At 37.7% G+C, this 26021-nt stretch overlaps 1 protein-coding gene across 10 annotated transcripts in view; it reads left to right on the top strand.

Annotated features, from left to right (window-relative positions):
* BTRC (beta-transducin repeat containing E3 ubiquitin protein ligase) overlaps positions 1-26021 on the top strand; it is a 206324-nt gene that overhangs the window by 102701 nt on the left and 77602 nt on the right. For 9 of the 10 annotated variants that reach the window (XM_009215205.4, XM_003904146.4, XM_003904145.4 and 6 more), the window contains 2 exons: positions 7469-7546; positions 25462-25551. In XM_009215205.4, coding sequence (XP_009213469.1) covers positions 7469-7546; positions 25462-25551 — 168 coding nt within the window. Of the gene's footprint in view, positions 1-1750; positions 2965-7468; positions 7547-25461; positions 25552-26021 lie in introns of those variants that run through there. The other variant, XM_017944245.3, reaches the window with a different exon arrangement.

Here is a 26021-nt window from a genome sequence, read left to right as displayed (position 1 = left end):
TTAAGAATGTGTAAGACTTGAATAGATGAGATAATCTTCTTGTGTTTATCATTGTTGAGTGAACTAGACTGGAGTTAAAAATCCTTCCAGGCCAGGTGCTGTGGCTTATGCCTCTAATCCCAGCACTTTGGGAGACTGAGGTGGGAGGATTGCTTGAGGCCGTGAGTTTGAGACCAACTGGGTAATATAGTGAGAACTCCTGTCTACAAAAAATAGAAAAATTAGCCTGGTGTAGTGGCGTACACCTGTAGTCCTAGCTAGTAAGGAGCCTGAGGCAGGAGGATTACTTGAGCCCAGGAGTTGGAGGTTACAAAGAGCTATGATCATGTCACTGCAATCTAGCCTGATGTGACAGAGCAAGACCCTGTCTTTAAAAAAGAATCAGTCCCAGAATTTCAAGATCCTATCACCTGTTGGTGAGACTATGAAGAAACTTGCTTAACTGGGGCAGAAAAGATGTGTTGTGGAAAATAACTTGGTGTAATATAGTAGGGAATTCTGGATGGTCCTGAAAACCAGGCCTAGAACTTCATGTTTGATTTCATAGAAATAAAGAGCCACTAAAAATACTTTAGAGAAAGACCATTATGACAGTAGCAGTGTTTAAGAAAGATTAACCTGGCAATAGTATTCAATCCAAGAAACTTTTTTTTTTCCTCTTTGAGACAGGGTCTCACTCTGTCACCCAGGCTAGAGCACAATGGCATGATTATACCCCAAACTCCTGGGTTCAAGTGGTCCTCCTGCCTTAGCCTCCTGAGTAGCTAGGACTACAAGCATGTGCCACTATGCCCAGCTAATTTTTTTTTTTTTTTTTTTTTTTGTAGAGGTAGGGTCTTGCTGTGTTACCCAGGCTGGTCTTGAACTCCTGGCCCCAAGCAATCCTCCTGCCTCTACCTCCTAACAAAAAAACGTTTTAAAATTCACATTATATTCTCTAGCTTTGTGCTGAACCTCTGAAATATAAGATGAAACAGAAACTGGCCCTGCCTTGAAGGAATTTACAGGGTAGTGTAGGGTGGGACGCATGTTCATGTAGAGATATAAAGAGATATAAAGAATTAAGTGCCAATTGGAAGTGAAGTTTTTCTTCGGAGTAATTAATTCTAACTGCGGGTTGGACATAAGGGGATAAACAAAGGCTTCTCAAAGAAGGTATCATTTTAGCTGACTCTTGAATCGGGATTTTTAATAGATGAAGAGATTGGGAAAGAAGTCTGTTAAATGTTGAGGGACTAGAATTAACAAAAACACAGAGATGAAAGAGTGGTTTTCTTATTTTGGTGAATGATAAATAATGTCATGTAAATGGTACAGAGACTTTGATGGAGAGTTAAGTTGGCTGTCTTATGGATGCTGTACTAAGAAGTTTGGGTTTATTCTGTTATTTCCAAAAAGCTATAAAAGACTTTTGAGCAGGAAAGAAACCTTTTCAGAATGATGATTTTAATGGCCGGGCAGCCCATTAAAGTGCTTTGGGAGGCCGAGGTGGGTGGATCACTTGAGGTCAGGAGTTCAAGGCTAGCCTGGCCAACATGGTGAAACCCCGTCTCTACTAAAAATACAAAAAAAAAAAAAAATTAGCTGGGCGTGGTGGCGCATGCCTGTAATCCCAGCTACTCGGGAGGCTGAGGCAGGAGAATCGCTTGAACCCAGGAGGCGGAGGTTGTAGTGAGCTGAGGTCACCACTGCACTCCAGCCTGGGTGACAGAATGAGACTCTGTCTCAAAAAAAAAAAAAAAAAAGATTCTAACTCTAGTGTATACAATATATCAGATATAGATTTAGGCAAGGATGTCAGAAGGCTTTCTCAATAGTAATATCACTGGTAAGAGGTGTTGTGGGTCTGGACTAGAGTAGAAGCAGTGGAAACACAAAAGTAGGGTCAGATGTATTAAAATAGATGATTCAAAGGAAAAGTTTATAGACCGGAAATTAGCTAGATATGTTCAAAGGAAAAAAAAAAAGGAATGAGTAAAAACTGAGGATTTAAGTCTAGGATAAAAAGAAAAGTTGGGAGGAAAAGGGCTGACCTAGAAATGAGTGAGGATGGTAAAAGAGTGCTTTAAATTTAGATATGTTGATTTTGAGACTGTTTAAGCATATCACCTGAATACTTTAATATAATTACTCTATCTTTTTTATTCACCCAAGTTGGTTGTGGAAACATTTTATCCAAAATGCATCCCTGAGGTCTAATGCATGAGTTTTAGCAGTATTTCCTTTATTGACCTTTTCCTACCCAAACCTCTGTTACTGTGTCTGCAGGTGTTACAGCCCAAATGCATCTAGTTTGAAGTTAAATTCAAAGTTGACAGGGAGACTTTTATCCTGCCCTTTCAATTCTAAGCTAGTAAGCACTGAGCTAATAAATAAATATTTGAGTTAATATAAAAGGTAGCAAGTTGTGCACTGGGCTAAGAAATAAATATTTGAGTTAATATAAAAGGTAACAAGTTGTGTAGCAACTTTTACAGAAATATTTTAATATACTATAGCCCCCACTTATTCATAGGGGGTATGTTCCCCAGTGGATGCCTAAACCACAGATAGTTCTGAACTCCATGTATATTATGTTTTTTCCTATGGACACATACCTATGATAAAGTTTAATTTATAAATTAGGCATAGTAATAAAAGTTACATGAATGTGCTCTCTCAAAATATCTTACTGTACTGTACTCACCCTTCTTATGATGATGTGAGACAATAAAATGCCTGTGTGATGAGATGAAGTGAGGTAAATGACCTAGGCATTGTGACACAGTATTAGGTTACTACTGACCCTTTGACAGTATGCCACCTGCTTCAGGTGATCCTGGATTATTGAGCCATGAAGATGGTGGTGGTGGGATGTCAGGAGCAGACAATGTCAATGACTCATGGTCGAGTAGCATGTACAGTGTGGGTACATTGGACAAACGGATAATTCACATCCTGGGCAGGACAGAGCTACTCAGAAAGGTGCACAATTGAAAACTATTTCTAGAATTTTCCATTCAATATTTTAGGACCTCGGTTGACCGTAGTAACTGAAATTACATGAGTAAAACTGTGGATAAGAGGAGACTACTGTAATGCTGCTATTCGTAGAGTATTATTACTCAAGGACTACAAACACATTCTGCAATTTATTTACTGTAATGAAACTTTCCATCTGAGTATTGGGAATCTGTTGTTCTGAGCAGTCAGGTTTGCTTAGGGTTGGTTTAAAGTTAAGCAGTAGAGTATAACATTAATTACATTTGATGGAATTTTCCCCCTAAAATGTATTTTTCACTTATCTAACTTTTCTCCCCTTTCTTAACATTTTATTATGGATTTAATTAATTTTTATTTTGACATAACTTCAGATTTATAGACAAATGAAAAGAGTAGCACAAAGAATCTCCTTACACCCTTTCACATAGATTTACCTAATGTTAACATGTTCCCACATTTGTATTATAGCTGTTTATAAATACACATACACACTCATATACGTCCATTTATGTATTGTTTTTTCTGAACCATTTGAAAGTTACAGATGTAATGTTCCATCCCCCCTAATTGTTTCAGTGCATGTTTCCAAAAAAAACCAAAGATATTTTAATAAAAATAATCACAGTACAGATTATCAAAGTCAGGAAATTGAATGGATAAACAAAACTGTGGCATATCCATACAGTAGATAATACTACTTGGCAATAAAAGGAAAAGAAATACTGGTATTTGCAACAACATAAGTAGATCTCAGATATTTTATGCTAAGTGATAAAAGCCAGATTCAAAGGTTACATATGATATAATTCCATTTATGTGACATTCTGAAGACGGCAAAAATTATTGAGTCAACAAATCAGTGATTTTCAGTGGGGAGTGGGTTGACTATTAAGGAGAATTTCGAGGGAATTTTAGGAGCGATGGAATTTTTCATTTTTTAATGGTGGTGTTATACAACTATATGTTTTTGTTAAAACTTACAGAACTATGTACCAAAAAGGGTGAATTTTTCTGTATGTAAATTTTAATGGTGGGGAAACAATCAGGAAATTAATATTGATACAGTGTTATTAGTTCATCTGCAGAACTTACTAAAAATTTTCCAATTGCCTCAACAGTGTGTGCGGTACCTCTTTAGTTTCCTTTAATCTGAAACAATTCCTTAGTCTATTTCATGGCCTTGACATTTCTTAGGTACAGACTAGTAACTTTATGGAATAAAATACTCATTTTTGGGTTAGCCTGAAGTTTTCTTATAAGTAGATTTAAGTTTTGTGGTTTTGACAAGAATACCTCACAAGTGATGTGCCGTTTTCAGTACATCATATCAAAAGGCACATAATGTTAAGGTGGCATCTGCTGGATTTCTCCACTGTGAGGTTACTCTTTTTTCATCGTAACTATTAAGTATCTTACAGAAAAAATATTTTGAGATTATGTGACTATCCTGTTACTTGTCAAACTTTCACTCATTTATTCTAGTTTTAAATTTTACTTACGTTTTTGAGATGGTGTGTTGCTGTGATGCCCAGGCTGTTCTCAAACTCCTGGGCTCAAGCAGTCCCTCTGCCTCCACCTCCTGAGCAGCTGGGATTACAGGCACATGCCACAGTACTGGGCTCACTTGCTAATTTTAGCACCTATTGATGATTCTTGCTTATATTAATCACTTATCCTTAAATAGAATTTATTGGACATAATTTAGCTTGATGACCTAGGAAAATCATGCACATAGCTTATTGGGAATCCTCATAGATAAAGATGCAAGAAATAACTGTTGCTGAGAAATAACTGTCCTGGGTGATGTTGGACAGGCTTTGAGAACTATTGAGGTGACTACTTAGGTATAAATGGCTATTTCATCATTACCCCTTACCCTCAAGACTGTAGACCTAGTCATCTCATTCACTGGCATTCTGCTTCTACTCTTTAGTATTAGGAGGGTACCTAATCCTTGTTCCTAATATCATGACTGTTTAATGTCCCTACCTCTATTTTTTTGTAACAACATTGTAAGTTGGATTTTTTGTTTGATTTGATTTCTCATGATGGATGGCCCAGAGTAAAAGTGTTGGGTTAATCTGTATTAAAAGAACATACCAATGTTTATGGGTTTTCCCCCTTTAAGAGTTATTTTTAACAATACCACTTAAATATTCTTTGCCCTAGTGGGATAGAAAGGGGAAAGGAACTCCTAAGGAACTCTGTGTTCTATGTTATGTTAGTAACACCCTTTAAGCTCCCTTTGTGTTTTCATTCTTTAGACATTTTAATAATACCCACCCAGTGGTTCCATCTAAATCTGATAAAATAGAGGGTCAGGAAGAAGAAAATTGTGAATATGGGCTAGTCACTACTCAGACTGTTAGGTTGAGATGACTGTTTTTCACTTTATAATTCAGTATGGAGGAGTTTGCCAGCAATTGTGTATCAGCCCAAGTACCTGTAGAATAAAAATGTGATTTATAGTATCTTTGGTACAACAAACTTCCAGCAAAAAATAATTAGGCTTCCAAGTTATATGATAACATTTCAAAAAACATAATTAATTTTGAAAAACAAGATCTTACACTGAATTAAACAGGTTTAGATTATCTGGTATTTTTCTTGTTTAAAGGAGGGTAGAATTTCATGCCCTGAAAGAGAGTTACTTGCAAATTATAAGTTTATAATTGGATACTGGCTTAAGCTTTTATTATAAACGGCATTTAATTTTGGTGTTTAAAACATTGATCTTTACATTAAAAAAAAAAAAGCAAAGTTAAATATACAACTTGATGTTATGGGTTAAATGTTGACCTTTCCCTTTCTTTGTTTGATATTCTTACTTAGCGTGTATTGCCAGTTGCCTCATTTGTCAAGCTTTGCAGTCATTAATTCAATTATATCCTTCCTCCATTTTTTGGTAGATGATCTCCATTCTTTTTTTTCCAAATAGGGAGGAAAAAAAGTTAGAACTCTGAAGTTGTTGAGTCTCTGTCCTTTTCTTTGTAATATAGCATGCTTTTTCTTTAATTTTAGGGACTTTTACAAGGGATCATCACAAATGTAAAATATCAAGTTAAACCTCATAAGATATTTCTGCCCAAAAGAAACACATTAGGGTACTGGCCTGTCAGGCTTACTAAAGGTGACACACAGGTGTTAGTCATAGAGGTGAAAGGGCCTCAGAATGACACAGTACATTTTTTCTCTTTCAGTGTCTTTCAAAATGTATCTAATACAAACCAAAAAAGTGAAACTTACATGTAGGTTTAGAACACAGTAATGTTTGTATAATAATAATTTCATGCTTGTATGCAAATTTTCAGATAAACTCTCGTGTTAGAAATAGTTTCTGAACCTACAAATAAACTAACTCTCCAGTTAGAATGTTATGACTATATGTAATGTAAAGAATATATTAACTGCAAGTTTTTTGTTGTTGTTATTGTTTTGAGACGGAGCCTTGCTCTGTCACTCAGGCTGGAGTGCAGTGGTGTGATCTTGGCTCACTGCAACCTTCGCCTCCTGGGTTCAAGCGATTCTCCTGCCTCAGACTCCCGAGTAGCTGGGATTACAGGCACCCACCACCACACCCAGCTAATTTTGTATTTTGAGTAGAGACAGAGTTTCACCATGTTGGCCAGGCTAGTCTCAAACTCCTGACCTCAGGTGATCTGCCCGCATTGGCTTCCCAAAATGCTGGGATTACAAGTGTGAGCCACCGCACCCGGCACAACTGCAAGGTTTTAAATATTGATGTTACTAATGTCGTTGCCGAAAATGGAACTCACATAATATGTAATTTGGATTTTCTGTATTTTGCCTTGTAGATAGTGATTTACATATGTTGACTAGCAGATTTTTAGTACTTATGAACTCGTTTTCAATTGGATTGTTGTTTTTTCCCCCTCCTACATATATAAAAACCTCACTGACATTTTAGGGTCCTCTAGCTGCTGTTTGAGGTGATAGTGCCAAGGAATGGACTCTAATCCTAAACTGCCAACTAAACTTTTTTAAGTCCTATGCTACTTTTATCAAAGAAAATAAAATCAAATCTGAGAAGAGGGGGAAGAGAAATAACTATTTTTAGGACCCAGACTTGGAGATCTGTGCCAACCAAACATTTACTATAATCAAGCGAAGGTAATAATCATGGTTTTAGTTGTCATCAGCTAAGTGTAGGCTGGAACTTTCTTGTATCCAGTGTCAACCTGTGTCAAAATGCAAGCTAGAGATCTAATGAATATGATCTCCTACACAGTGCTTAAAGATACATGAAATACTTCCCATGTAAATCCTTACATAGTTTATTTATATACATGGGCATATGTTTTATTTTACATATGTGTATATCTGTATGTATATATATCTTCAAGTGAATAATTGTATAAATATATGTATGTTCTAACTTACAGAATTAGAAATGTAATTCAGTTTACTCACACAGAATAAGATCAAAGACAATGAGAACTGAATTAAAGCTTACTTTCTTTCACAGAATTCCTCAGAGAGAGAAGACTGTAATAATGGCGAACCCCCTAGGAAGATAATACCAGAGAAGAATTCACTTAGACAGGTATGAAATTCAGCCTTACTTAAAATAAAAAGCTACCAGTAACAAAACAAAAGACAGCAAACCCGTGATGTGCCATTCTTTAAGCCCTGGAGCTTATATTAAGAGTACTCTGATGTTGGCCTGGCCATAGCCATCACTCTCAATCAGGTGACATTGTTTTCCCAGTTATTTAAAAAACATTCTAGGTATACATGTACAGGACAGCTGGTTACATGCAGTGAATACAAAAATCAAGAGTTCTTAGGAAAAGTAACTTCAAATGCTTCTTAACTGTAGATGGTAGAATAGTTGACTTTAACTCCTATTTTCCTGTTAAGATTCTTCAGGCATTTTTTAAAAAGTATAAAAACAGATCTGCCTGTAATAAAGTTAGCCCTTTTAGTATGAGCAATATTTTGTTTGCTTTTTCTAGAAGGAAAGGCCATTATTAATAATAACTTAAAAAAAAACAGTGGCCAGGCAAGGTGGCTCATGCCTGTAATCCCACCACTTTGGAAGACTGAGGCAGGCGAATACTTGAGGTCGGGAGTTCGAGACCAGCCTGACCAACATGGATAAACCCAATGTCTACTAAAAATACAAAAAATTTGCTGGGCGTGGTGGTGCATGCCTGTAATCCCAGCTACTCTGAAGGCTGAGGCAAGAGAATCGCTTGAACCCCAGAGGCGGAGGTTGTGGTGAGCCGAGATTATGCCATTGCACTCCAGCCTGGGTAACAAGAGCAAAACTTGCATCTCAAAAAAAAAAAAAAAAAAAAAAAATTTGCTCACCAGCGTGCCCCAATAGAAGGTAACATTTTACTTGTGAAAGTTCAATACCATTGTGTTCTTGTAAAAATTAGAATGTCCTTGGCAAAAACAAAAAACACAAGTTCTTATGATGTTGCAGAGAATAAGTGTGCCATCCATTCATTTTTATTTTATTTTATTTTATTTTATTTTATTTTATTTTATTTTATTTTATTTTATTTTATTTTATTTTATTTTATTTTTGAGACAGAGTCTCACTCTGTCACCCAGGCTGGAGTGCAGTAGCATGATCTCGGCTCACTGCAACTTCCGCCTTCTGGGTTCAAGTGATTCTCCTACCTCAGCCTCCTGAGTAGCTGGAATTACAGGCACCTGCCACCGTGCCCGGCTAATTTTTGTATTTTTTTTTCTTCTTTGGAGACAGTCACTCTCTGTTGCCCAGGCTGGAGTGCAGTGGTGCGATCTTGGCTCACTGCAACCTCCACCTCCAGGGTTCAAGCGACTCTTCTGCCTCAGCCTCCTAACTGGGACTACAGGTGCCCGCCACCATGCCCGGCTAATTTTTGTATTTTTAGTAGAGACCGGGTTTCACCATGTTGGCCAGGCTGGTCGCAAACTCCTGACCTTGTGATCCACCCACCTCAGCCTCCCAAAGTGCTGGGATTACAGGCATGAGCCACCGCTTCCGACCTAATTTTTGTATTTTTAGTAGAGACAGGGTTTCACCATGTTGGCCAGGCTGTTCTCAGCCTCCTGACCTCAGGTGATCCGTCCAACTTCGCCTCCCAAAGTACTGGGATTACAGGCATGAGTCACTGTGCCTGGCCCCCTATTCATTTTTAATATAAAATTGGATATAATGAGCCTGAGCAGCAGTAAAAATAATTCTAATTTACTTGCATTTATGGCATTGTTCTAGGAAATAGGAGATCTAATATTTGTTGAGCACCGACCGTGAACATGATGCTTATTTGATTTAACCCTCACAATAACTCTGTACAGTTTTTAGATATGATGTGATTTCCAATTTATAGATGAAGAAAATGGAGGGTTAGAGAGGTTAGATGACTTGTCTAGCTAATTAGTGATTTGATACTCAGATCTCAGTGTTTCCAAAGTGTTTCTACTTGTGCCTTCTGACTTCAGTTTATATATAGTGTTTAGAGGGAAAGTACTTGACACTGTGACACATTCGTTTTTAAATTTATTATGTGTTAAATGTTTTTTGGATGAACACTTCTTTTTTTTAATAAAAATAATTGTTTAGTAAATAGAATTGAATCATCCAGGAAGCTTTTTAAAAAAACAAACAAAAATCCACAAATGATCAGTAATTGATGTTGAGACAGTTACAATTTTAACTGTTTGGAGAATCAACACCTGATCTGTTCATCTAAATCAATAGGACAATACTGAATAAGATAAATTGGGAAGTAGAAACACTTTGCCCACTATACAGAAACAACTGTCAGAAAACAATGACACAACGAAAAGTTTTGGCAACTTTATTTAAGCTAACAAACGAATTTTCACTCTGCAAAGTTATAAATTAATTTTAATAGGCTGATCCAGATGGTCCATTTGGAAAATGGATAGGCTGATCTGTTGAAAATTAAACTAAATTTATCTCTCTCATACTTCAAACTGAAGCAAGAGAGAGAATCGTGCCTATTAAGTCCAGCACATACAGATGGACCAGCAGGTCACACATGGGACTAATCTGATTCATTTTAAAAATAAATGCATACGTTATTGAATCATTTTCTACTTGCGAGATCTGTGGTGTGCAGTATTCGAAAGAGATTTAATGTTGTTTTTTTCATTGCTGTTTTAGCAGGTTCTCTTCCTCCCCCCCGCCCACTTTAACAGCCTTTCCCCCCCCCCTTATGGTGTTCTAAAATGATTTTTCTAATATCTGTCATTCAGTGTTGAGATCCAAGCTCTGAGATTAATTAGGTCATGAGGCTTTTTCTCCTCCCTTCTTTGTAAAGGGTTTTACCTCCATTCTCTTTGTGAAGAGCATGAACTCAAATGTTCTTGGAAAGAGAAATGGCCTTTAGAAACAGGGAAGTAGGAGATCCTCCTGGGGCCCTCAGAGTCTTTTAGCTTCTGGGTGTTTTAACAGCCCCATGAATGCAGATTTGTAAATTTATTGCAGTGCCATCTGGTTTTTTGCTCGAACCAGATTACTGTTGGCTTGTGTCTATCTATTGTGGTGGTCACTCCCTAGGAGCTTGCCCCCTCTATCTTAGGGAAGAGTGATGAATAGCAGGGGTCAATAGAAGCGGGTCACAGGGCAGCTGTCCAGGACTGCCCTGAACTTGATTACCCCATTGCTGATTTTTTTAAGGTAGGACATAGTATATAAGCTGTTTAAACTCCCTCTTTTCTCTATTGCGTATGACAATAATGAAGTGCCATTTGCTAGTTTTGTTTTTTTGTTTTTGTTTTGTTTTGTTTTTCCTGTAGTCAACTTCTGTAAACAAAAAGATGTCAAGGCCTCCTTATACCTAGTATTGATATAAGTAGGATTTGCATCTCATTAACTTGAGATTCTTTTGCAGATATTTCTAATGGGATTTCAGAAACTCATTATTGATTATAAAAAGTTCAGTTATATTCTAGCAATTTAGCATTGTTTTTAACTAATATTGTAGTTGACATATATTATTCAAAAATAGCATTTTGCCATTGTCAATGGGACATAACTGCTACATGTTAATTGGGAGCGCTATCTAAATATTGGAAGAGCAAATAACTTTATGCCAAAAATTTGGCAAGTTTAACAAATTCCTTGAAAAATACAACTTACCAAAACTCTTTAACACATAGTGAAGCAAAATTTGAATAGCCCTATGTCTATTAAGTAAATTTAATTAATTATCAGAAGGAACATGTGGTTTTACTGGTGAATTCAACAACTATTTAAGGAAGAAATGATACGAATTTTATTCCAGACCCTTTCACAGAATAGAGAAGGAAAGAACACTTCTTGACTTATAAATCCACCATAACAATAATTCCAAAACCTGACAAAGATATTACCAGAACAAGAAATAATGAATTTGGAAATTAAGAGACACTGTTCCCTGTGTCTGTCACCAAGTCATTTTGTATACCTGCTTTTTTGTTTCATTTCCAGCATCTGAAGGTGGAAGAGTTTGGGGTAGGGAGAGGAAGTAGAGCAGTATATCCTTAAAGTTAATTTTCTTAGTTTCAGAATAATCTCATTTCTTGGCATTAAATATGAACTTTTATTTAAAGGATGTACAAAATAGCTGCAATTTTTGTTTTACTCCTAAAAATGTGAAGCCAAGGAAAGGATAGCCACTCTTTTCCTAGCTTTTATTCCTATCTGCAATCAAGGGCAAAGGCCTGGGAGGATACATGAAAGTACTCATTACTTTTTGAAAATGTGGCATTACAGCGTTCAACCCTTTGCTTCTCATTGGTGCTAACAGGATCTGTCAGCCCTGCCTTTCTCTGTAATTGAGTAAATTGTGACCGTTGTCTAATCCCTCTCCCTTCCCCCATTTCCTTTGTGTATGTGTCCACTTACCATCCTGAGAACGTGGGCAGTGATAAATAAAGCATTGAGTAGAGCTCTCTCAACTCTTTGAAAGCAGCATGATGCCAGCCCTCTAGTTATATTTCTTTAAGTGTTTACGTTTTTCTGTATTCTTTCTCTTGTGTAGCTGGAACCCTGGGGATGCAAAGCCATGAGAGAGGCCAAGAAGCTAACAAAGTAGCTGTCTCCCTTGTTAGCTTGTTCCTTTATTCTTTAAAAACAAGATAAAAACCATCTGGCTCAGGGCATTACATTTTCCTCCCCCATGCACCTCTATAGATGGAGACTTCACCTGCAGTGAGGGTTTACATTGATTAGGGAGGGAGCAGTAATTCAAGCTTCCATCCTCTTCAAGGATACTTTGCAGTCTTTAAAGGTGCTGACCCACTGAGTTAAACTGTCAAGGGAGGATAAAAAAGTATCTTCATCCCAGGAGGTAACAGCTGCCAGGTTTTCAACACCTTGCACGCTGCTGGAAAAATGTCACAATTGTCAGCTGAAAGAAAAATGACTCTGTTGTCATCTTCTGTTAATGACTGGGCCTTATAAAAGGAACTACATAAGTCTTTTAGAGGGAATAAGTAGCTGTTTTCCTTTTCTACCATATTGCCATCCCCTGAAAAAATTCCTACAATCTAAACATTGCCTTGGAGTAGATCCGCAAAAAACAGCAGTGAAGAACTTAAATCAGCCATGGAAGTCTGATAGGCATAGTTCCTTTATACAGTTGGATGAGTAGGAGGAAAAAGCACATCACTGACACAGAAAATGACATTATAGTGTGTATTAACAAAACAACAACAACAACAACAAAAAGTCATTCATAAGCCAGTGAACTGAGAGAAAACATACTGTATTTCTGTTCTTTGGAGGACAATTTATTTTCAAGCAGCATCCAGATGGGTAAATACCAAGACATTTCTTTTTTCAAGCGAGCTCCTTTTCCTCCTTTTAAAAAAAAAACCCGCAGAATTCCCTTCCTTTAATAGCTCTGTAATGTTCATATATGATGGCATTCCCTTCTTTCTGATTTGATTGATGAGGGAAAAAGGTTTAATGAAGTCCCTGATATCAGGCAGGCAGGGGTGTTTTTTTCTATTTGTTTTAGGTTAGTCATTTTAATTGTATTGAGTAATTAGAAGGTACACACAGCCAAGGGAGCTTTGTTCTGATAATTGCTCAAGAAAACCCATTCCCTATCTGCTGTTGCTTTGTGTTAAGACACTTCTCCCTCTAGTGGCAATAGTAAGCACTTTGGCTTGGCAGTAGGCAAGGTGTAATTGCAATATGACAAACTGTGCTTAAGGGACTATCTTGTAAATACTTTAGTTTGGGCTTTGACATTATTTCATTATATATGTGTGGTTGTTTGTTATTGTTGTTGTTTTATTCTGTAAAACTTACTATCTCTTTTTGCCCCCCTAAAGTGCTTTGGGCTTTGGGTAAAAAAAAAAAATTGCCTGAGATGTTTATTAATAAAAAAAAAAATCACAATGCATTCTGGGTAATGTTTTGCAACTTGACTTAATTTTAGTCATCTGTTTTAATTACCTATTTATAAAAATGCTTTTGCATTTGTAGACATTATTTAATACTTTGGAAGAAGCACCTCATTAGAAATAAATAAATAAATTGTACTTATTTTACATAGTCCATGTAAAAGACCTTAAAGGTAATTAATGTAGGTCTCTTAAGTAAGACAAAAGTGATCTTTCCAAATCTGATGAAGTGATTTGTTTATATAACTTCCCACTTCTGTTGAATCCTTTAGAGTCTAATAACTTTTTTTTAAAAACACAGTTTGGCAATTTGTGCCTAGCTACAAAAAGCCTTCTTCAAAAAGAAGCAATTTAATAACCAGCTTTCTTAAAATTACTTTCAGGAAGGAAGACCGTATAGGGGGTTGGTGCTTTGTTTTATTTGTATTTTAATGTAATCATTCTTTGATAAATTGTGTAATCACTGACTTAGTAGAAAAAATATTATTGAACTCCTGGGTTGCAATGACCATAAAGAGTGTATTTTCATATAGAAAGTTGTGATACTGGGAATAAATTATAAAGGAAACAGTTTATATGCTGGTCAAAGTCCATATGGGCCCAATTCATTTTGTTTTCAGTGCTTACTCTGGATGTACCATTAAAAAAGGCGGGGGTTGGGGGAAGCCTGTTGTGCTCAGCTGCATGAGCCCTAAAAAAAGAAATCTGCCCTAAAAACAACATGGAATATCAGATACAGCTTTGCATCTATTGAACAGGATTCAGTAGCATCTGTGTGGCGTTTTTAAAACCCACTTCCAGCATCCTTAGATGTCGCTTTTTGGTTTGCTTTTTCTATACCATATTCTTGTGTGGGACATGATTTGATGTTACTGTATATCTGGAAGTCCCTATCTTCCTATACCCCCACTCCCAGTCACTAGCAATTTTCATTATACTATATCTTGTTATGCTATAGGCTTGCTGAACAGATTTCTTAAGCAGCTTTTTGCAAGGTTAAAAGAATGCAGCCTAGTAACAAGTTTGTGTCATTTTAAATATATACCTTCTAGTAAATAAGGAGAAGTCTGGCAATCAATCCCTTTTAGTGTGTTATATGTTTCACCTGACAACTAAACCTTCTATTGATTAGCCATTACTTTGTTAGATAATCCTGTGTCATTGAATCCATTGTAAAAAATTAAACTCTTTAAAATGTTTTACCCTAGCAGCAGTGTGAAAATTGAAAACTTGTTCAGAATTACAGCCTGCTTTCACAAAGAAGGTAGTTTTCAGCAAGGCATCTTACTAGTTTATGCTTATGTGCTTTATACACGATATAAAAACGTATTAAAGTACTCCAACGCAAGACACTGTCTCTGGTTCAGCAATGAAGCTACCTTTTCAAGTGTTGCTTGGGGACAGAACCTATCTTGCCTGTGCTGTTATATTCACTAGTTGGATTTCAAACTGGAGAGAGTCTTCTAGGAAAATATTGAATGTTTTAGCCTTTTAATTGCAGAGTGGTAAAGGAACTATGACAAATTTTAGTTTATTGATCTGTGTTACTTCCTTGGGAGATAAGCAAAGTCATTTACCCATTTTACAGATGGCATGTCTAGAAAATAAAGTCCTACATATAGCCCTACTCTGGAAACTCCCTCAGGCCTGACACAGAATTTCCGAATCTATCTAATGTTCCCCTGAACATGTTATTACATATTCATTCATGAAGGGAAAAGAGGGTAATTTTGAAGGAAAACAGATTTTCTTTTTATAACTTAGTATTTTCAGAAAAATAGCATGATACGTTTATTGATTGACTGGACAAACCTCTGTAAAAGATTTACTCCTAAGGTACTTTTATTGGAAGTTTTCATACAGTGAATTATACAGATATTGTGTAAGTCTGAACTTTTGATAAATCTAACCACTTGTGTAACCACCACCCTAATTACACTATAGAATATTTTCATTACCCAGGAATGTCTCTTGTTCTCCTTTCTGCTTATTTTTCGCACCACCAATGGATCAAATACTGATCAGCCTACTGTCACTATAGATAATTTTGCCTTTTCTAGAATTTTGTGTAATTGGAATGCTACATTTTTGGGGTCTGACATTCACTTTGCATAATGTTTGTGAGATTCCTCTATGTTGCTGTGTATATCAGTAGTTTATTCTCTTTCATTGAGTTGAATAAATATATTGCAATTTGTTTTCTGTCTCCTTTTGGTGAATATCTGAGCCATTTCCATCATTATAAGTGAAGTTACTATAAATGTTCTTCCATAAAGGTTTTTGGTGAGCAAATGTTAAGTACTTTTTCATGTGCTTATTGTTTATTCAGACATTTTCTTTGTGAAGTATCTTTTAAGTTTTTAGCCATTTTTTAAAATTGCATTGTTTGCCTTTTTATTATTGAGTTGTAGACTCAACTATATTGAATTCTGGATACCATTCATTTGTCGGGTATATGTACTCTGATTATTTTCTCACAGTCTATGGCTCGCATGTTCACGGTGTGTTTTGATGAGAAGTTTCTAATATTTGGATGAAATCCAGTCTACCAATTTTTTCTTTCTTTTCTTTTTTTTTCTTTTTTTTTTTTTTTTTTTTTTGAGACAGAGTCTCACTCTGTCCCCCATGCTGGAGTGCAGTGACATGATCTCGGCTCACTGCAACCTCCATCTCCCGGGTTCAAGCGATTCTTGTGCCTCAGCCTCCTGAGTAGATGGGAATTACAGGCACGCGCCACCCCGTCCAGCTAATTTTTGTATTTTTAGTAGAGACAGGGTTTCACCGTGTTGGCCAGGCTGGTCTCGAACTCCAGACCTCATGTGATCCGACCGCCTCAGCCTCCCAAAGTGCTGGGGTTACAGGCATGAGCCACCGCACCCAGCCGGTTTTTTCTTTTAGATGGGATGCTTCCTTTGGTCCTGAGATATCTTCTTTGTCTACCCCATGATTGTGAAGGATATTCTTCTAAGTTTTCTTCTGGGAGCTTTATAAGTTTAGAATTTATACTTCATTCTGTGATCCATTTCAAATTCTTATACGTGCCGTGAAGTAGAGTTTGGGCTTCATTATTTTTGCAGTAATTTCATGCAGTTGTTTCAGCACCATTGTTGAAAAGATTTTCTTTACCCCCATTGAATTACATGAATTCATTTGTCCAAACCATTTAGTTATGTAAGAGTAGTCTATTCTTGAACCTCCTGAAGAAAACGTTGCTGCTGGACACAGAGCAGTGGGTGACAGTAGCTAAGGCACTGACTCATCCCTATTTTATGTCCTTGTAGACAAGGAGGACAAGAAAAATGACAGGTGTCTATCCTTGCACCAAATACCATAGTGTCTTGATTATTGTAGTTTTATATAATGGGCCATGAAATCAGGTAGTGTGAGTTCTCTAGATTTGTTGTTTTATTTTTTGTTATTCCAGATAGCTTGCATTTCTATATAAGTTTTAGAATCAACCTAGCACTTTCTATTAAAAAGAAGTCTGTGAGGGGCTGGGTGTGGTGGCTCACACCTATAATCCCAGCACTTTGGAGGGCCGAAGTGGGAGGATCGCTGGAGCCCTTTGAGTTGGAGGCTACAGTGAGTTATGATCACACCACTGCACTCCAGCCTGGGCAACCGAGTGAGAACCTATCTCCAAAAATCGACAGACATCTGGGTAACTACTTTTTTTTTTCATCTGAGATATATCATATAGGATTTTGCCCCCTTTATTCTGTTAATATGACAAATTACCTTGATTTTTGTTAAGAATTTTTGTGTCTGTTTCATGTGAGGTACTGGTTTTTAGTTTTCTTTTTTAAGAGTTTGCCAGGTTTTGGTATCACGCTTATGCTGGTCTCATAAAATGAATTGGGAAGTCTTCCTCCCATTCTCCTCTATTTTCTAAAAGCACTTGTGTATAATCCTGGTGGTGTTTCTTCCTTCAGATTTCATAGAATTCATGAGTGAAAGCACTTGGGCCTGGAGTTTTCTTTGTGAAACTTTTTTTTTAACGTATTATTTAAATTTATGTGGCAAGATTTTTTAGAGCATTTTGAGCCTCTTTTAGAGGTTTAGAGCTGTTCAGATTTTCTGTTTCATGTTGTGTCAATTTTGATAATTTGTGTTTTTGAAGAAATGTTTCCTGTTTATTCAACAGATTATAATATGTTAATATCTTTTATTTTAATACTGTGGTTGTTTCATATTGGGCTACTGAAAGCCTCTTTAGGCAGGCTTCCATGCCCCCTTTGACATATCTTCATCGTTGTCTGAGTATTTCTATCTTATAGTTTCCCTGGTCAGTCCTGGAATCAACCATATTTCCATGAATATATGATTCCCTTTAGTGCAGAATGGTATTTAGAAACCAAGATTCAAACACTGACTTTTCTTTTACATCTATATTTATATACTTTGAAAACCATTCGTTCACACTGATAACTTCAATTCTAATTCAACCGCACAGGGTTTGGTCTAGATTTCTCTCTTTCCATATTTTGTTTTCCTTCCTTCTTTTCTGTCATCTTTCTTTTTTATTTTTGGTAGAGGTGGGGTCTCACTATGTTGCCCAGGCTGGTCTTGAACTCCAGGGCGCATTGGCTTCTCAAAATGTTGGAATTATAGGCATGAGCCACCCCACCCTTTTCCTAACACAGGAAGCCTGGTTTGAGATTTTTTTCCTTTCAGCACTTTAAAAATGTTGTTCACAGCTGGGCATGGTGGCTCACGCCTATAATCCCAGCACTTTGGGAGGCCGAGGTTGGGTGGATCACCTGAGGTCAGGAGTTCGAGACCAGCCTGGCCAATATGGTGAAACCCTGTCTCTACTAAAAATACAAAAATTATCTGGGAGTGGTGGTGCATGCTTGTAGTCCCAGCTACTTGGGAGGCTGAGGCAGGAGAATTGCTTGAACCCAGGGGGCAGAGGTTGCAGTGAGCCAAGATCGTGCCCTTGCATTCCAGCCTGGGCCACAGAGTAAGAATCTACCTCAAAAATAAATAAATAAAATAAAATAAAAATATTGTTCCCTTGTCTTCTAGCCTTCATTTTTTATGAAAAGCCTGACGTTATTTATGTCATTACTCCTAGATACATTAACATCCCCTTTTTCCTTGGCTGCATTCAAGGTTTTATCTTTGTCACTGGTTTTCAGCAGTTCTGACTGTGATGGGCCTATGTGTGTTGTTTTCTTTGTATTTTTAATATGACTGGGGTTTGCTGATCTTAAATCAGAAAGCCACTAGTTTTCACAAAATTTGGGGAAGTATTTGATCACTATTTTTGTAACTTCTTTGCTGTACCATTCTCTTCTCTCTCCCTTGGACTCCAGCCATGCATATATTCTAGAAAACCCAGAATTGTCCCACACAGTGACTAAGACCAATCTTTTCTTTTTCCTTTTCTTAATCTCCTTTTTTCCCTCTCTGTTCTTCAGTTTATATGATTTCAGTTTATCTGTCTTTTTTTTTTTTTCAGTTTATCTGTCTTCATTGACCTTTTTTCTACCACTTCCAGTCTGCTTTTTAATCCTCTCCAGTGAATTTTTTTTTTTTTTTTTTTGAGACAGAGTCTCAATCTGTTGCCCAGGCTGGAGTACAGTAGTGTAATCTCGGCTCACTGCAACCTCCATCTCCCGGATTCAAGTGATTCTCTCCCTCTGCCTCTCCCAGTAACTGGGATTACTGGTATGGGCCGCCATGTCCTGCTAATTTTTGTATTTTTAGTAGAGATGGGGTTTCACCAAGTTGGCTAGGCTGGTCTCGAACTCCTGATGTCAGGTGATCTGCCCGCCTCAGCCTCCCAAAGTGCTAGGTGTAAGCCGCTGGGCCTGGCCAATTTTTTTTTATTTTTATTTTTTGTGGAGATAGGGACTCAATACATTGCCCAGGCTGGTCCTGAACTCCTGGACTCAAGCTATCCTGCTGCCTCAGCCTCCTAAAGTGCTGAGATTACAGGCATGAGCCACCACACCCAGCCGGAATTTTTCATTTCAGATAATGCACTTTTCAGTTCTAGAATTTCTATTTAGTTTATTTTTGGTTTTTCATTTTCTGGTAGAATTTTTCATCTGTTTATTCATCGTGATCATATCTTTTATTGCTATGTTCAAGTTTGAACATATCTGTTTTAGCTTCTTTAGAGCTATAATATGCTAACTTCTACAACTAGGTCTTCTCAGGGTTGGTTTTTGGTTCATTTTTCTCTTGACAATGGATCCCATTTATCTCCTTTTTCTCATGGTTAGTAATTTTTTGATTATATAACCGACATTATAAATGGTACATTGCAGAAACTCTGAATTCATTTTTTCTTCCTCTGATTAAATTACTGGCTGATCACTATGGCCTTGTAGAGGCTTGGTTTTATGTTTGTTAAGGTCAGGTGTGTTTTGGTTATGCCCTTAGTCCTAAGACATACTCTTGAATCTAAACTCATGGTCTCTTTGAATTTTCAATGGAAAGCCTAAGATGTTATTAAGTCCCTCTAACTTGGTAAAAGTCAAACTGTAAACTCTTTCTCCCCTCATGAGCAGCAGCTGGAATATCCGCACGGGCCTTTCAACCCTCCAGCTGTTGCTCTCCATTGAAATCCTTGGAATCTCCCCTTCATGTATGTAGTTTGGGGGTTAGCCATAGATATTAGGGAAATTTATATGTAATTTTTTTAGTCTTCCTCCTTCCCCTGTGGTTCTCTTTCATTTCTGGGATTTCTGTTCTCTATTGCCAGCCACTATGGCAGTTTTGAACTCTATCACTTGATATCTCAAGCCAATAGACTGTGGCTTTCAGATTGAATTCTAGTCACTCTGCACCAAGTGGACTCATGAGTGCCTTCGGGGGAAAAGCACATAAACACACATGTCACCCAATGTGGTTCTCTTCTTTTTCTTTCTTTTTTTTTTTTTTTTTTTTTTTTTTGAGACGGAGTCTCGCTCTGTAGCCCAGGCTGGAGTGCAGTGGCTGGATCTCAGCTTACTGCAAGCTCCGCCTCCCAGGTTTACGCCATTCTCGTCTCAGCCTCCCGAGTAACTGGGACTACAGACGCCCGCCACCTCGCCCGGCTTGTTCTTTGTATTTTTTAGTAGAGACGGGGTTTCACCGTGTTAGCCAGGATGGTCTTGATCTCCTGACCTCGTGATCCGCCCGTCTCGGCCTCCCAAAGTGCTGGGATTACAGGCTTGAGCCATCACGCCCGGCCGGTTCTCTTCTTTCAAGATCAGGCCACTCCTTCCCCATTTCTGCCTATTTTAAGTCGATCTCCAGTGCCTTTACATAGCTTTAAAATGTTTTTCCAACATCACACACCGGGGCCTATCATGGGGAGGGGGGAGGGGGGAGGGATTGCATTGGGAGTTATACCTGATGTAAATGACGAGTTGATGGGTGCAGCACACCAACATGGCACAAGTATACATATGTAACAAACCTGCACGTTATGCACATGTACCCTACAACTTAAAGTATAATAATAATAAATAAATTAAAAAATAATAATAATAAATAAATAAATAAATAAATCTTAAAAAAAAAAGTTTTTCCTATCTGCGGGAGGGTTAATCTGATACAAACATTTCTGCCATTATTGGAAGCAGAACTCTTTGAGTCCAGTTATATTTTATTCAGCAAATACTGATTACTTAATAAATTTATCTTTAAAACAGTGAATTTTATTTTAAAAATATTTATGTTGTGTTTGTATGAATAGTAAATGTTTGTGGAATTAGACAATGCAAAAGAAATAACAAATCTAGAGCCCAGAATTTACATGCACCAATATTTAAATCTGTACACTAATTTCTAATGCTCTGTTTTTTCATATATATTTTGAAATAATTTTTGCTTAGATTATAAGAATAAAACAAGTTGGTAAATTTTTTAAGGTTTAGCTTGTTTAAAAGAAAAACAGCTGGGCATGGTGGCTCACACCTGTAATCTCAGCACTTTGGGAGGCCAAGGCAGACAGATCAATTAAGGTCAGGAGTTCAAGACCAGCCTGGCCAACATGGTGAAACCCTGTCTCTACTAAAAATACAAAAAATTAGCCAGGCGTGGTGGCACATGTCTGTAATCCCAGCTACTTGGTAGGCTGAGGCAGGAGAATCACTTGAACCTGGGAGGTGCAGGTTACAGTGAGCTGAGATTGCGCCACTGCACTCCAGCCTGGGAGACAGAGTAAGACTCCGTTTCAAAAAAAAAAACGAAAAACAAAAAACTGACTTTATAGTATCAATGGGGAGTTATATATCTCTACTATTTTCCCCATTTTTTCTTAAATTTTACCTATTTTCTTTCCAAAGAATAATAGTTGATCAAAATCAGATTCTTTAAAATATCTGTTCATGCTCATACAAATAAACAAATGAGTAAATAAACAAATGAGGAGTGAAATCACAGCTTTTCCTTACAGAAGAATTCCAGTTAATAAACGTGGAAGGAAAGACAAAAATAATAAATTCACTATTAGAATACACAGTAAAAATTACCATAGGCATAATTCTCCAATGGATGCTAAAATTAGCAAGCTGAGATTCAAGTAGAAACAGAATATTTGCATAGTCTCAAAGTATTTTGCCATATATATATATGTATTCAGTAATTCCTAAGGGAAAAATAATGTTTATACTGGAGAATCTTGGCAGACATGTACTTAGCTATATAATCAAGGCTAACATCACCAGAAATATCAACATACCTTCTGATTTGATGCAGTGAGAAGGGCACATCACCTCTAAAGTATCTTTCCCCAAAATAACCTCAGTCTGATCATGAGAAAACATCAGACAAACCCAACTTGAGGCACAGTCTGTAGATTAACTGATCAGTGCTGTTTAGCAGTATCAGTCGTGAAAGACAAGGAAAGACTGAGGGATTGTTCAAAATAAGAGGAGCCCTAAGAGACGTGACAAATAAATGCAATGTGGAATCCTAGATTAGATGCTGAACAGAAGAAGGGCATTAGTGGAAAAACGTGAAACCTGAGTAAGTTTTGTACTTTATATAGTACCAAGTTAATTTCTTAGTTTTGATAAATGTTCTGTGATTATGTAAGACATTAACATATGGGTAAACTGGGTGACGAGTATATAAGAAATATTTATATTTTTGGAGCTTGCAGTAAGCTGAGATCCGGCCACTGCACTCCAGCCCGGGTGACAGAGCGAGACTCCGTCTCAAAAAAAAAAAAAAAAAAAAAAATATTTATTTTTTCTTTCTTTCTTTTTTTAAAGAGATGGTATCTTGATTTGTTGCCCAGGCTGGAGTTCAGTGGGATAATCATAGCTCCCTGCAGTCTTCAACTCCCAGGCTCAGTCAATCCTCCCGAGTAGCCAGGACTACAGGCCTGTGCTGCCACCCCCAGTTAATTTTTTTTTTTTTTAATAAAAATGTGGGCTTGTATGGAACTCCTGGTTTCAAGTAACCCTCCTGCCTCTACCTCCCAAAGTGCTGGTATTATAGGCATGAGCCACTGTTCTTGACCTTTACTATTTTTGTACTTGTTCCATAAATCTAAAATTATCTCAAAATGTTAAAAAATTGAATTCTTTCTTACTGTTGGTTTTAAGTGTGTCTTAAGATTTTTCTTCTTAAATCCAACACAAATATTTATAGCGATGGTTCCCGAAGAGTGTTGCTGGATCAGCAGCACTAACGTCAACTGGGGCCTTGTTAAAAATGCAAATATTCAGAAGCTCTGGGGATGAAACCTAGCAATCTATGTTTGTTTTGTTTCATTTTGTTTTGAGACAGAGTCTTGCTCTGTCACCCACGCTGGAGTGCAGTGGCGTGATCTCGGCTTACTGCAGCCTCTGCTTCCCAGGTTCAAATGAGTCTTCTGCCTCAGCCTCCCGAGTAGCTGGATTACAGGCACGTGGCACCATGTCTGGCTAAATTTTTTTTGTGTTTCTTTAGTAGAGACAGAGTTCACCATGTTGGCCAGGCTGGTCTCAAACTTCTGATCTCAAGTGATCCACCTGCCTTTGCCTCCCAAAGTGCTGGGATTACAGGTGTTAGCCACTGGGCCCCACCGAGATCTGTGTTTTAACAAGCCCTCCTTCCAGATGATTCTGATGCACACTAAAGTTTGATAAACATGATTTATACCATCAGTAAAAACTTAAGACTAAAAGGAAACATTTCTATTAATACTTTATCCAGTAATTACTAATAAGTTTGCTTTTCATGAAGTATAACTATAGTATTACCAATGTTTTGTTTTGTTTTGTTTTTAGTAGGGATGGGGCCTCGCTCTGTTGCTCGGGCTGATCTCAAACTCCTAGGCTCAAGTGATTCCCCTGCCTCGGCCTACCAAAATGCTGGGATCACAGGCATGAGCCACCATGCCCAGTTACCACCAATTTTTAAAATCCATTTCCTATGATTTTTTTCTTATTTTATTTGGAGACGGTGTCTTGCTCTGTTGCCCAGGCTGGAGTGCAGTGGCGTGATCTCGACTCACTATAACCTCCATCTCCTGGGCTCAAGCGATTCTCGTGCCTCAGCCTCCTGAGTAGCTGGAACTACAGGTACCCACCACCATGCCCGGCTAATTTTTGTATTTTAGTAGAGACAGGGTTTCACCATGTTGCCCAGGGTGGCCTCAAACTCCTGAGCTCAGGCGATCTTCCCTCCTCGGCTTCCCAAAGTGTTAGGATTACAGGCGTGAGCCACCGCAGCTGGCCTGATTTTTCTATTTTACCTCCTGAACGTTACCAGATGTACTTAAGGGATAACTTCTAAGGTTTAGATAGGCCCAGTGAGGCTGCTTATGCCTGTAATCCCAGCACTTCGGGAGGCCAAGGCGGGTGGGTCACCTGAGGTCAGGAGTTCAAGACCAGCCTGGCCAACGTGATGAAACCCCATCTCTACTAAAAATACAAAAAATTAGCTGGGCATGGTGGCGGGCGCCTGTAAGCCCAGCTACTCGGGAGACTGAGGCAGGAGAATCGCTTGAACCTGGGGAGGCAGAGTTTGTAATGAGCCGAGATTGTGCCACTGCACTCCAGCCTTGGCAACAGGGCAAGACTCCATCTTAAAAAAAAAAAAAAAGAAAGAAAGAAAGATCTAGGTAAATGTTGGTTTATCTTTTTTCAGTGTTCTTTCAATTTTGGTTTCTTTTTTCTTTTTTAAAGCCAAAAGTCAAAGCTTGTACTGATATTCTTTTAAAAATATTTCATGATTTGTTTTAAAATCTTTTTTTTTTTCTGGATAGTTTGAAATTTTTTCATTTATTGTTCTGAATAAGAAACATGTCAGTTGAACACGATGGCTCATCCCTGTAATCCCAGCACATTAGAAGCCTGAGGCAGGAGGATCACTTGAGCTCAGGAGTTCAAGACCAGCTTTGGCAACATGGCAAAACCCCATCCCTACAAAAAATACAAAAAATTACCTGGGCGTGGTGGCATGCACCTATAGTCCCCCACCTACTCCAGAGGATCACTTGAGTCCCAGAGGCGTAGATTGCAGTGAGCCAAGATCTCACTGCTGTACTTCCAGCTGGTGTGACAGAGTAAGACCCTATCTCAAAAAAGAAAAAAAAAAAAAGAGAGAGAAAGAAACATGTCCTCTGCGGGAGGCTGAGGCAGGAGAATCGCTTGAACCCCGGAGGCGGAGGTTACAGTGAGCCGAGATCACGCCACTGCACCCCAGCCTGGGCGACAGGGCAAGACTTCATCTCCGGGGGGGGAGGGGACGTGGGGGGAAGAAACATGCCCTCTCACTTCTTTCAGATCTTGATCGTTTTGAGAGTTTAAAAAGAAACACAACAAAAATAGATCTTTTCTTAGAATAGTAACTGTTGTTTTAAACAGAACTAAGCTCTTCAAATTTGCATTTTAAAATGCTATATAATCAGTACCCTCACCTTCCGTTAATCATTAATACATTGAAGCCACTGCTGCTTACATACTTGTTCATGGGCACATCAGTGGCTTTTGTGGGCTCTATCTTTGCCCTCCTCCTTTTCTAACTTACCTCTCAGTTCCCATAAGTCTTAATTTATAGATAAAATCTATTTGTGTTTTGACTTGAGAAATAGAGCAGAATATGAAAACAGTATATGGCAGTATTTCAATATTTTAAAAACCTGTTTCCAACAAATTCTTTTTACAGACGTACAACAGCTGTGCCAGACTCTGCTTAAACCAAGAAACAGTATGTTTAGCAAGCACTGCTATGAAGACTGAGAATTGTGTGGCCAAAGTAAGTAATATTACTCATCAATGTATATTATACCACACCATAACAGTACCGTATCTGTAGACATCTTTACTCGGTATTGCTTAAGGACTATTACAGGATTATATATTTAAGAAAAAAATATAAACAGGCATCATTTTATCTAGAACAGATTACAAGTTAGATTCTCCACCTCTTAATTGCAACAGAATCTTTTGCTTATGAATTCTGGTCACACTTTAGACTGATTCACATTTGTTTCTTGACACTAGTTGTAGATTATCACATATCAGTAGGATTTGTATAAGATAATGTACAATTGTTTTGATAAGTTTATGGTTTTTAAATGCAGTTATGTATAGAGTACATCACATCATTGCAAGGATTGTGAAATATGCTGTAGGCAACCCAATTATTATATCACTATTCTTATTTATTGAGTGGCTAATGTTAGAAATACTGCTTTTGATGATCTTGATCCACACGGACAAGTA

The sequence above is a fragment of the Papio anubis genome, chromosome 11, assembly GCF_008728515.1.
Source record: "Papio anubis isolate 15944 chromosome 11, Panubis1.0, whole genome shotgun sequence".
Classification (NCBI taxonomy): Eukaryota; Metazoa; Chordata; class Mammalia; order Primates; family Cercopithecidae; genus Papio; species Papio anubis.
Note: the sequence above shows the minus strand (reverse complement) of the source record. Positions and strands in the feature narration are given on the sequence as shown.